General features: G+C 44.4%; 1 protein-coding gene across 3 annotated transcripts in view; it reads right to left on the reverse strand.

The window, feature by feature from the left end:
* The window catches only part of Sarm (sterile alpha and armadillo motif), a 136,028-nt gene that overhangs the window by 58,012 nt on the left and 64,658 nt on the right, over window positions 1-13,358 (reverse strand). Inside the window, exon 1 of one of the 3 annotated variants that reach the window (XM_076798185.1) lies at window positions 9,769-10,235. The exons of the other annotated variants lie outside the window; for them this stretch is intronic. Within the exon in view, the coding sequence (XP_076654300.1) occupies window positions 9,769-9,849 (81 nt within the window). The 5' untranslated portion in view covers window positions 9,850-10,235. Of the gene's footprint in view, window positions 1-9,768; window positions 10,236-13,358 lie in introns of those variants that run through there. 3 annotated transcript variants of the gene reach the window in all.

The following is a 13,358-nucleotide window of genomic DNA, read 5'->3' on the forward strand; positions in this document are numbered from 1 at the left end:
TATGAACGATGTTTGTTTACCGTGGCGAGGCGCGCCGGCGTGGCACCACACCTATCGGAGAAATGCAAAGGACGGCGTATCATCGAGGGGACCGCAGTCGGCGATGACTTGTCATCGAAGGAGAACGCTTCTCGAGTATTCCGGAGCGCGGCTTGGGTCACGGCACGCCGTTCGGAATACGCGATTAGCGGCGACAAGAGCGATGCGAGCTCGCTCGATCGATCGTGACCCAGCTTTTGTCGGCGGTCGGAGAACAACGACAACCAGTCTGCCAGTCTTTACGTAATTCTTTGACGTCCGTTGGATAAATATCAGCTCGACAGCTCGTTAAACGTCTTCCCCCTCGCTCTGTTTCTCCCTCTCTCTCTCTCTCTCTCTCTCTCTCTCTCTCATTCTCGAGAGAAGAGGATCCACGATGCTCAACCGGCCGATTATTTAATGGGATCACCACCAGCCGCGTAAATAATTCCTCTCGTTCTTCTTGTTGGCTCATTCATCCGCAAGCCGTTCGTCTGCTCATCTCGCCGGGTAATTACTATTGTGTGGCGCTCGTCTGTCTCTCTTCTCTTCAGAGAGACCGGGAGAAAGGGAGAGGGTGAGGGCGTCTCCTCCGTGTCGCTTTACGGCCGCAGATTAAACGCATCCGGTTCGACGTCGACACGCGGCTTTTGTGAAAGTCGCCCGTAGATACACGCGCGTTTTCTGCGTCTCGTTCCCCGTTACACGACGCGTTCCACGAATTGCTTGCGGCTTGCTCGAATTATTACGGCACTTCCGGGCCGATGCACGCGCGCCGGAAACACCGCCGGGGACGCCATCTTGCTAGACCGAACACGAATTGAAAGGATCTTCACCCGAAACATAATTTGTAAGACACATTTTCTGTCAACGATTCTAACGTCGGGAAATACAACTTCCATTTTCCGGCGAAGGGACAGGGTGAATTAATTTGCCAGGCAATCTTTCTGCAATTGGACGAAGTGTTTAAATGCTCCGACTAATTTCAGATGGGGGAACAGTGAGAGGAGGACGCGCCTTGACGAATGGGCAATTGTCACGAGGGCGATTCTATTTCGGGCGAGTTTTTTCGCCGCGGCCCGGTGCAGATTAAATACGACCGGGTCCGTAAATGGCGGGATCGAAAACCGACGGTGCGGTGATAAATTGAATAACAGGGTAGAACCCGTGGCACGCGACGATCGCTTTCGTTAAATGGATGTTCCGTGATCGTTAAAGCGGCGTTAATATCAATGGGTCACCCTCCTTTCGCGGGGAGGACCCGAGAGGTCTTCTTCGGCGTGACTTTCACTTGCGAGCACCGGGCTCACTTTCACCGGTGCGCTACCTTCGAATTCATTCCAATTTGATATTGTAATCCCGCCGGCGACGAACCACGACCTTCCATTTTGCCTCGCACCGGACCGCGCGCTTCCGCGAGCTCCTCCGGCGCGATCGCGAGACGCAGAAACCTTTGACCCTTCGCGATCCCGCAATAGTTCGTCCTTTTATTGACCCCCGGTTACATGAACCCCTTGGCAGACAAATTAAATGGAGAGATCCTGCAGCCTTTACGGAAGCTTATTGGCATATTTATTGTTAACCCCTTGCCGTACCTTTTAGCTCGGAAGAATTCGGGCCCAAGCGCCAATTCACGTTTGGTTCGAACTTTTGAATACGAGTCAGACTCGTGATATTTATGTTTGACGTGATATTACCACTACGAACCTGACTCGCAATGTTAATGTTTACGTTTGGTCCGAGATTCTCATGACTCGTCAAAGTACGGCAAGGGGTTGATCAATAGACCGCGGATTTTTCTGCAAAATAAAAATTGGTCTTCGCCTAATAATATTGTCGCTCAGGGACGAATACAATTGAGCTCTTAAATTCCTTAAATCTGTGTCCTGGTTTAAATTTACGGTCAAATGCCTGGTTTTATATTTTTATTACATTTTCAAGGATTGAAATGATGAATTTCGTTTATGGAATTAATTTCCTTGTCCAAGCATCTGCTGAAAATTACCGATAATTTCGATAAATGTAGTGTCGCCATTTTTATAAGGCGAGATTTGTCTGTTGCGCTTCTTTGATGTCACAGTCTATCTTCTTGTTGAACCTAATAGACGTATAAATCCGGCAGACAGAAAGCTTCGCGTTCCAAAATTTTGGCGAATTTCCGCCCCGATTTCCGGTCTTATGCACCAGTTTTTGGGGGAGGGGGCGTACAGAGGGTTCTCCGAAAAGAGAAGAGATCCCGGGTGGATCCGTGAGACGTGAGGGCCGCGGCGGTCTCCCAACTCTCGGCAATTTAGTACCAGTTACACTTAACGAGCTGTCGCTTGATTGTCTCAACGAGCCACAGCCTCCCTTCTACCCCCGTCCTTTTTCTCTGCTCACCTCGAAAGGAGGGCCGCGGAATAGAAAAAGAAAACGCGTGGAACGAGTCAGAGAGGAAAGGAGAGGGGAAGAGAGAGAGAGAGAGAGAGAGAGAAAAAAAGAGAGAGTGATCCAGACGAGGAGAGGAGACGCTACGAGGAGAGAGCGAGCGAGCCGCCCACAGAGAGCGGATGCTGGGTCGACAGGGTCACCTCGCTGGCAAAATGAATCTTTTATGCCTCGCGCGCTCGCTTTTACGGCGTCCACGGCTCTCCCGGGCTCACTGTTTCTTTTTCAAGCCGGACCAGACGGTAAACGATTAACCCGCGCCTCGTCGATTCCGCTCGAGCCGAGTTGCAACGCGACCCGCGACTCCGCCGAATGCATTCTGCATTGTACAGTTGCCAACCAAGGACTGCACGCTTCGCGGAGATTCGTCGGGAACACCTATTCCGACGATTAACGTTCTCCACTGGCAGCTAATCTCTATTCTTCCGATTTGCTCATTCGTTTCTGTAAGCCTGTTGCCGTTAGTGTTTATTCTGATACCAACTGGGAGGTGCACCGAGTGAAAGGATCGTTTCTACAGTAGCACCTCGATGGCAGTTCGCTTTTACTTCCGTAGAGTGTTCCACGTGTCCAATTTTATGAGTTAGCTGTCATCGGACAATTTATTTCGAAGCCATCTGGAAGTTGAACTACGTAAAAGGATCGTCAGTACAGTACTACCTCGATAGAAGTCCACTTAACCTCCAAGAGTATGTTTCACTCGTTCATTTTTGTAAGTCTGTTGTCACCGAACAATTTATTTCGAAGTCATCTGGAAGTTGAACTACGTAAAAGGATCGCCAGTACAGTACTACCTCGATAGAAGTCCACTTAACCTCCAAGAGTATGTTTCACTCGTTCATTTTTCTAAGTCTGTTGTCGTTGGACCATTCATTTCGAAACTATCTGCGACTTGAATCGCGTAAAAGGATTATTTGTGCAGTAGTACCTCGATACAAGTTCATTTAACCCCAAGAGTATGCTTTACTCGTACATTCTTCAAAGTCAGTGGTCGTCAAACAATTTATTTCGGAATCAATTGGTAGTTGAATGAGTAAAAGGATCGTAAGTACTGTACTACCTCGATAGAAGTTCACTTAAGAGTATGTCTCCAAGAGTATGGTTCACTCTTCATTTTTGTAAGTCTGTTGTCGTTGGACCATTTATTTCGAAATTATCTGCGACTTGAATCTCGTAAAAGGATTATTTGTGCAGTAGCACCTCGATAGAAGTTCAGTTAACCTCCAAGAGTATGCTTCACTCGTACAATTTTTCTAAGTCAGTGGTCGTCAAACAAATTATTTCGGAATCAATTGGCATTCGACTGAGCAAAATGATCGTTAGTACGGTACTACCTCGATAGAAGTTCAGTTAAGAGTATGTCTCCAAGAGTATGTTTCACTCGTACATCTTTCTAAGTCGGTGGTCGTCGAACAATTTATTTCGAAACCAATTTGCAGCCGATCGAGTAAAATGATCGTTAGTACGGTACTACCTCGACAGAAGTTCACTTAAAAGAATGTCTTCAAGAATATGTTTCACTCGTTCACTTTTGTAAGTCTGTTGTCGTTGGACCATTTATTTCGAAATTATCTGCGACTTGAATCGCGTAAAAGGATTATTTGTGCAGTAGCACCTCGATAGAAGTTCACTTAACCTCCAAGAGTAAGTTTCATTCGTTCATTTTTGTACGTCTGTGGTCGTCAAACACATTATTTCGGAATCAATTGGCATTCGACTGAGCAAAATGATCGTTAGTACGGTACTACCTCGATAGAAGTTCAGTTAAGAGTATGTCTCCAAGAGTATGTTTCGCTCGTACATCTATCTAAATCAGTGGTCGTCGAACAATTTATTTCGAAACCAATTTGCAGCCGAACGAGTAAAATGATCGTTAGTACGGTACTACCTCGACAGAAGTTCACTTAAAGGAATGTCTTCAAGAGTATATTTCACTCGTTCATATTAGTCTGTTGTCACCGGACAATTTATTTCAAAGTCATCTGGAGGTTGAGTCGAATGGAAACATGGTTTGTACATGGTAGTACCTGGCAGAGAATTTTGATTTCGCAGTAAGATCGGCAGTCCATTTGTCATCTAGAAGAAAACCGGTCTTTCCGAGGTTTCTTGGATTTCGGAAGCGTTCGGAGAGGAGGCGAGTGATCGGCCGCGAAGCGACGAGCGATCTGTTGAACAGAGGCGATAAAGGCGCGGCCAAGGGAAAATAATGAATCGCGAGAAACGAGAGACTAATGAGAGGGAGCCAGGCAGAATTTCGCGGCCGCGACAGAAACGCTTCTTGTCCGGTCTATATTTAAGCGGACCTAAATTCGACCGGTTCGAAGACAGCCGGCGAGTGCAGCGAGCGGGAATCAGAGCTTCTTTGCCGTCGTCTTCGTCGACGTCAGAAAAATTGGACGCGAGAGCTTTTCTCCCTCTCCCCCACTCTTCCTCTCACCCTAAATCGAAACAGTTTGTTTTTTCTTCCGAGAGAAGACGTGCACGACGATTCTGCACGAAATTTGCACGAGAGCCAGTTCTCGGAAACGTATCGAATTTATAGAAAGCAATTTTAGTGCTGCAGATGCATGAATGAGGATTTACCGATACCGTCCATGTGCTATAAATCAATTGCCAGTTGTTTTCTTTGATCCTTGGAAAATCAATGCTTTCGACAATTTTATAGACGGTGGTGTCTAGGTTCGATTGAAATAAATTCGTTTCACGAACCAATATCTCTCCTTCGTCGGAGGGGTGGGAAAAATCCTTACTTTTTTAAACACGAAACGAAATTGGTCGATTCAACCCTTGACTACTGGGCTGAGCATTTTCATCAAAATTAATGTGAAGGGTGGACTGTCAAAATTCAAGGGTTGCTTTCACCCTTTCAGCATGGACGACTCTCGACCACAAAAATATACAGAACACGCATTTTCTTCAGAATTAATGTTGAGGGTCGACTGTCAAAATTCAAGGGTTGCTTTCACCCTTTCAGCATGAACGACTGTCAACCTCTTCTCTTCTTCACTTCTTCTTCTTCTGTTCATGAACCAATATCTCTCCTTCGTCCTTGTCGGAGGGGTGGAAAAAATCCTTACTTTTTTAAACACGAAACGAAATTATTCGATTCAACCCTTAACTACTGGGCTGAGCATTTTCATCAAAATTAATGCTAAGTGTCGACTGGAAAAATTCAAGGGTTGCTTTCACCCTTTCAGCATGGACGACTGTCGACCACGAAACTATACAGAACACGCATTTTCCTCAGAATTAATATTAAGGGTCGACTGTCAAAATTCAAGGGTTGGTCATCGCCAAGAAAAATACAGAACTTAGAGTTTCATAAAAAGTCGGGAACATATTTCCTTCGAGACGGAAAATCTTAGGGTACCGATTGATGCACAGCCAAGATTCTAGTTTCGAATCAAAACGTGATCGCTCGCGATTTTCAGCTCGATCAACACGTTCCCGTTCTTCCGGACGCGAAACGATCTCGCGACGGGAAACCTTTTTTTAGGTGAAGAGATCGGGAACGGGGTTTAACAAACTCCAAGCTGGTTTCAGGTTACGTAAGCCATCGGGAGTCCGCGCGAGAAGATTACCAGACGCGGCCGGTCGAAATAACTTGGCGACGGGCCAGAAAACCAGCGAAAAACACCGAGCACCCGAACGCGCACCCATTCTTTTCGCCAACGTCGTCGAACCGGATGGTTTCGTCGGTGGTCTGCCGGACGGTCACGTTCACGGCCGGACCCGGGAAATCGTCGGAGATCCGTGGATCGTCGTGGATCCCCTGTTTTGAATCAGGTCGCTGCGCAAATTCTGTCGCTCTTCCACCGAACGAAATTCTGTCTCCGGATTCTTTAAACATCTATGTATTTTATATGAATTTCTGCAAGCTTGGTCTATCAAATTTTTCGAGGGGTACGCTTCAATAATTAAAATTGTTAATCATTGTTTATACACCTGTGGTCTTTCACACGAATTTCTGGTACATTTCTTGGTCTATCAAATTTTTAAGTTTCCTACAGTTCGATTACTCGAAGGTCTAGCAGTGTTCGGATAATAGAGGCTCCACTCCACCGAGGATTTAACAAGAACAAATGCCCCGAAGCATACCGTGTTTGGTCTCATTTTAATCAGAAAAGTGTCACAACCAAGCTCGTGCAAATTTCATGGAGAAATAATTTCAAACGACGAAGCTTGGTCTATCAAATTTTTCGAGGGGTATGCTTCAATAATTAAAATCGTTAATCATTGTTTATACACCTGTGGTCTTTCACACGAATTTCTGGTACCTTTCTTGGTCTATCAAATTTTTAAGTTTCCTAGAGTTCGATTACTCGAAGGTCTAGCAGTGTTCGGATAATAGAGGCTCCACTCCACCGAGGATTTAACAAGAACAAATGCCCCGAAGCATACCGTGTTTGCTCTCATTTTAATCAGAAAAGTGTCACAACCAAGCTCGTGCAAATTTCATGGAGAAATAATTTCAAACGACGAAGCTTGGTCTATCAAATTTTTCGAGGGGTATGCTTCAATAATGAAAATTGTTAATCATTGTTTATACACCTGTGGTCTTTCACGTGAATTTCTGGTACCTTTCTTGGTCTATCCAATTTTTAAGTTTCCTACAGTTCGATTACTCGAAGGTCTAGCAGTGTTCGGATAATAGAGGCTCCACTCCACCGAGGATTTAACAAGAACAAATGCCCCGAAGCATACCGTGTTTGGTCTCATTTTAATCAGAAAAGTGTCACAACCAAGCTCGTGCAAATTTCATGGAGAAATAATTTCAAACGACGAAGCTTGGTCTATCAAATTTTTCGAGGGGTATGCTTCAATAATTAAAATCGTTAATCATTGTTTATACACCTGTGGTCTTTCACACGAATTTCTGGTACCTTTCTTGGTCTATCAAATTTTTAAGTTTCCTCGAGTTCGATTACTCGAAGGTCTAGCAGTGTTCGGATAATAGAGGCTCCACTCCACCGAGGATTTAACAAGAACAAATGCCCCGAAGCATACCGTGTTTGGTCTCATTTTAATCAGAAAAATGTCACAACCAAGCTCGTGCAAATTTCATGGAGAAATAATGTCAAACGACGAAGAGTGTCCTCATTGTAATCGATTGTAGAGGATAATTTTTTTCCGAAACATCGTGCACGCGTGTTTCGCATCGATCGAGACATTACTGTATTTGGACCTGTCCGTCAGATCGATCGTCAGGATCGGTTTCCACGAAACGAAGCGAGGAACGTCGTGGCCGCGGGGTTGCATAATCGAGGCGGACTGGTCTTTCGCGCGCGATACGTGCGCCGACTAAACGCGCGCGTGGAAACGCATCTTACGATCGGCCGAGGAGGGTGAATAAATTTTCGATGGAAACCGGCCCGGAGAAAGCATGCTCGCGACGCAGCGCTGAGAGAACCGTTAACCCGCGTTGCTCCCCGCTCGAACAACGAGCGGAGAGGATCAGGGACGAGCCTTATCGCCCCGTGGATCGGGAAAATACCGTAGAAGCGGTCGACCACGCTCGACCACCATTTCTGGAGTATCCAGGATAGGTGCTGCGCCGAGCTACCAGGCTAATCTGTCTTTCCAGATGAATGCAATCGTGGAAACGCATCGCTTTCTGCGCCTCGACTCGGTGCATCGGGCACAGGGTCGCGACAACGTCCAGCGGACATTTATCATTCGCTTATTAGAAAGTTTGCTCTCTCTACCATCACGCTTCCACGGTGTTGTCTGAATTTAAAGTAATCACTAAAGAGTAAGTTAGATTACTTCATAAAAATATCAAGAACTTTTATCCAATTTTTTTAAACAGTATACACCCAAGGAAATAAATTTGTGGAAAAATTCTCACTCGACAATCTTCCATTAAAAATGTTAGAACCCGTCATTTTCACAGGTCCCGTACACCTGGTGTCAATAACGAATTGTTTTCAGTATTTTATTGCGCACTGTATTGTTCAGAAGCAATAGAGAAAATAACAAGTAATTAGATTATTGATAGATCACAGTTTTTCAATTGCATGGAGCGATTCAGAAACCGTTCACTTTTCCCTTTCCTCATTAATACGGTTTCTACGGTAATCCTTAATGTTTATTATCTGATTGTTTGTTCGAGCACCCTGCAAGAATATGCGCAGCTTTCTAAAAATGCTCAAGAATCCAACGAAAGTAAGTTTGAACATAGTTATTCCATACTTTCTGCTCGGCATGTTTTTACGATACCCGGCGATTACACTTCGTGCGCTCAGTTATTCATTTATGCAGGAATTTCTATTGGTATCAATTGTTGTAATTCTTGTTACGAGGTTTTTAATACCCGTCGAAGGCTACCGTAATAAATATAGAAATAATGAAACAATTACGGGCTCGATGAGAGTCCCAAGGGAACGTTGTTATTATAATTATTATTATTACTGGAATTTTGATTAGCTACTTAATGAAATGGAAAACCGACAATGGCGAGTGTATTCTTATTACGGTAATTATCGTTCAGGGATTCATTATAAAGGAATGCATATCGAAGCGTGACTCGACGAACGAACGAAGCAGTAAGATAAAGGCCAGCACAGAATGAATAACCAACTTAATGGCAAAATTACTATAAAAAACTGACCTGTCGGATTGTTTCGATCCTATCGTTAATAGAAAGAAAGAGTTACGAAACTTATCTTGGAGAAAGTTGATTAAATTCGTGCCTGACGCAGCAGACTTTGTCGATAATTAAAAATTCATTGATTCGGGGAACTGGAAAATTAATGTGCATTCTTAATCGATTCTTTCTGTCTCAATACTACTGAGCAATCGTACACACATTCATTTTTCACGATTGAAAGATTCTACAGCATTTATATCGATTTTCAGTATATTATTCTAACAAATTCAGATCCACACTTTCCATCCAAAGGGCACTTATGTTAAGAAGGACCTTCATTACTTTCTCCTTAATAATCATCCCAAAAGACAATTTTGTTAATTTCCTGGCTAACCATTCAAACTATTCAAGGAATTACAGAGGAATTCCAAATTGTTATTAAATCTTCGATAAAGGGCTGCTCATAAATATTAGTCGAGTGTTTTTCAAGTGAACAAAGGATCGTCATAATTTTTATTGCTCCCAATATTTTCCTGGCAACGATTCCGACAACTGTTCAAGAAATGATTGGGAAATCGCAAATCTGCTTGGTGTCTTCGACTGCGGTGAAAGGCTATTAATAAAAATCGGCGAAGGGTCTCCAAAAAAATGTTTATTTTCGTATCGAATTTACCGAGAAACGTTTACGGAGCAACGACCCGCCAAAAAGCCGAAACAAGATGCTCACGGTTTACCTTTGTGTGCAGGCCGGAGAAGAAAGTGCGTCGCGGCGCTGGGTACGACGACATGTTGATCTTGTTGACGACCATTGTCATGGCAGCGGGAAGCGTGTTCCCAGGTTCGTTCGATCGATCCGACAATCAATAGTCAGCTGGCAGATTCGGCACGCAACCACCCTTCGCTCCGTGCCCGAGGATCGACGATCTATCACTCATCCAAACAATCCATACGATCTCTCGTATACCGTGCCACGATTCCCTCGATCCACTGTTCCCGTCACATATTTCAACCCTCGCGAACAAATCTGGAACCGTTGGAATTCTTCCAGAAAATTCGGAAGATCCGAAAGATCTATTACCAGAGAACTCTGTATCAACACACTGGACGCACAATCGAATCGATCGTCAGGATCATTCGACGGTGGAAAAAAAGCGATCCGAGACGGGAAGAACCTCGATCATCACCGGACGAAGACACGCGCAACACTGGCGGCGGCGCGTCGCGCGTCTCGCTATATAGACTCCCCCACTCCGCGGACAACTGACCAATCAGCGAGGGGTCCGCTCGCGCGGCAACTCGGCGCGCAGATACGAACAGTACCGGCGCGTTAGTGTCGCCGTGACCTTCGAACTCGGAGGGCCGTGTCTAGCTAGATCGAACGGATTCGCGAGAAGGGAGAGAATCACGATCATTGGATCCTGCTCGCTCCAAACCAGACCGAACGATAGATGGAGGGGCCAAGAGGCTGGCTACTCGCGAATCTCTGGATCGATCAACCAGTGACCGGCCTGCGATCGAACCCTACCACTCTCCGTCTCGATCGCGATCGAAAATGAAAAATACTGCCTCGGAAATCTTGCATTTCGATGCACCCGGCTAGGAGGCGTTTCTTTCGCAGCGTTGTGATCATTATGCATTTATAGTCCGCACAGTTTTCACACGCGAGAAAACATTTATTGTAATAAATAATGATCCACGCCTACTGTAAGGAATTTTCTGGTTGATAAATCGAACTTGTTCTACATCTTTTTTTTTTTATAAAATCGGCTCTGAAATTTTCATAAAGTACCGCAGTACTTTAATCGTAACTGAACAAATGGTGCTTTTGCTTTATTGTGATATTCATGCTGGTGTAAACTATATCGTATTTACGTTGATTAAACTATGTCAATTTTATTTCACTCGGTTAACTGGCCAATTAGATTGTGTCCAATGGACAGAAAGTTTCTGATAGAACTCCGTTAATTTGTTGCTGCAATTTTTATTAGAAAAATAAAAAGAAATGATAGAATATACTTTTGGTATCGCAGCAAGATTTTGGAGGATTTATTTTCGAGTTTGATCCCCGCTGTCGTCGAGTTAACACTTGCGAAATCTCATCGTCCGTCATCGCGTCTAGAGCACCTTTCGTCGCATTACATTCGGATTTCATGAATCGTGGAATAATGTCCACGGCAATTGCATAAATCGAAATAAAGTGTAATCCAAACGTTGATACCGAATCCGCGGCGAATTTATGCTTCCGCTCGGTACGAGATGTGCCAAAAACCCACGCCGATGCGCGAGGCCGCCTGTCGCGCGAGGTGTTAAAAACCAAAAGATTTAAACGTTTTAGAACGCCGTTTTAGAGGAATTAGCACGTTTCGCGATCGCGAGGATCGAAATTCCCCCCAAAGATGAAACGTGAGTCCAGAAAACGCTTCTGCGCCGCGGCTTCATAAGCATCGCGCGCAAACAACGAACATGTGCAATCCATATTTTATCGAGGCTATTTGTTTCTTTAACAATCTTATCGTCGGCCGTTATTGTGCCACGACAGAAAAGAAATAAATGCATCTCCAGTATCTCGCGATCGGGCAATTTTTATTTTGCATAAAGATCCGCTGGCCGTCACTGTAGAAAATAAAACTCTACTTAACCGTAGTCGTTAAAAATCCACGATCTCGAGTATTTTCGATCGAGATTCAACGGCTGATCGCTTATTTATTTCCGAAACTCGGGATCGCGTCATTAATGACGTCTATAATAACCCAAGAAACGGATAAAATCAGCGACGATACTACTCGATTATCGTTACGGAAGTACCGAGGTAATGGCGTCGCGCAAAAACGCATGTCGTCCGCAAGCTCCGGGCGCTTCGATTACGAACGTTTCCATGAAAACGACGACGAACGCGGACACCATAAAAAAAGCTGTTTCGCCTATGAATATTTCAATCTCGTTACGGATTAGCGTAATGGAAACTCGCCGGTTGCGGAGACGTCACCTTGCCCACAGCGACTCATTCCGGCTGTTGATTCCCCGCAACGATCGACTTAGGTTCGCCCGTCAGCAAGCCTATAATTTTCTGTGGCAACTGGTTGTCGCGTATGCAAAATTTCGCCCAATGGGAACACCCGGGGACTCGAGCTTCCTGAATTCTGTTCGAGACCCGCCGCGATTTCGACGTTCGTTTCGTTCGTTATGCATTTCAATCTGCTCGTCGACGACATGCAAATCGGCGTTTATGCAGATTCGACTGATATTAAAAGGCGATTTGTTGCTTCCAGCGTCGCGATTTATTGAACGCGATAGGGAACATTGTTGCACTTTATGTAACGCGCCGATCTAATGCGAGGTCAAGCGTCGTTTGTGCTTCGGGGAGAATTGTTTCACGGTATAGTTCTCTGTTTCCTTCGTATTTGTTTAGTTCAGAGAGTACACGGTTCTTTCGCCGGAAGCTTCAACTTTCGCCGAAGCCTTCTACGTCACGGGAGATCGGGAATCCCCGCGTTCCAAGTAAGGCAACGACATCTAGTGACACAGCTGCTAGAATTTAGGGGGACTCTCGATTAAATGGGTCAGGGGTCGGTGACTAACACCGGTTAGACAAACCTAACCGGATATTGTCAACGCGTGTCTCCAATCTAAGGAAGCACTATTGTATTTAAGATTGATGTATATTACTGAATTGATCTGCACTCTTTTAACGGGGCCCTACTGCACTTTAACACTGGAACCACCGAGCCCTAAACGTGACAGACTTATCCCTTTATAATAACAGCAAGATTCAATTTTCTCAGATTTCATACGATTTTTATGGTAACTTGTACTCCAAAGAAGAGATATATTAAACAATTTCTCGTGAAAACGTTTTCACAGTTTCAGTAATCGTGAAAGAAGAAATCATCCACCATTAGTGTTAACTCTGAAGCTGTGTACAGATTTCTCGAACTAAACAGTACCACACTGGGACCCTCCTAAAAAGTCAAAATTTACGATAAAAGTGCAAGAAACTTATTTACAATACTCTTGCAACGCTGACACGAAAATGAATTGTGCTGGAGAGACCCCAGGATAACATTACAGGATTAACCCTTTGAACTCGAAGCCATTTTAACTCTAAAACGAAACATTTCTTCCGATCTAGAATATTTCCCTTCTGTATACATTTTGTCATGCTATACATATGAAAATGGTGCAATTTACACGTACAGTACCGAAATGTTTAGTGATTTATTAAATACAAACAAATTTAATAATGTAAAAAATATTTTGATTAATGATACAGGAATTTTTAGTCGCGCCTTACAGTCGCCATTCGAGTGCTAAGGGTTAAGGTGTT

This window comes from Halictus rubicundus, chromosome 12 (assembly GCF_050948215.1).
Source record: "Halictus rubicundus isolate RS-2024b chromosome 12, iyHalRubi1_principal, whole genome shotgun sequence".
NCBI lineage: Eukaryota > Metazoa > Arthropoda > Insecta > Hymenoptera > Halictidae > Halictus > Halictus rubicundus.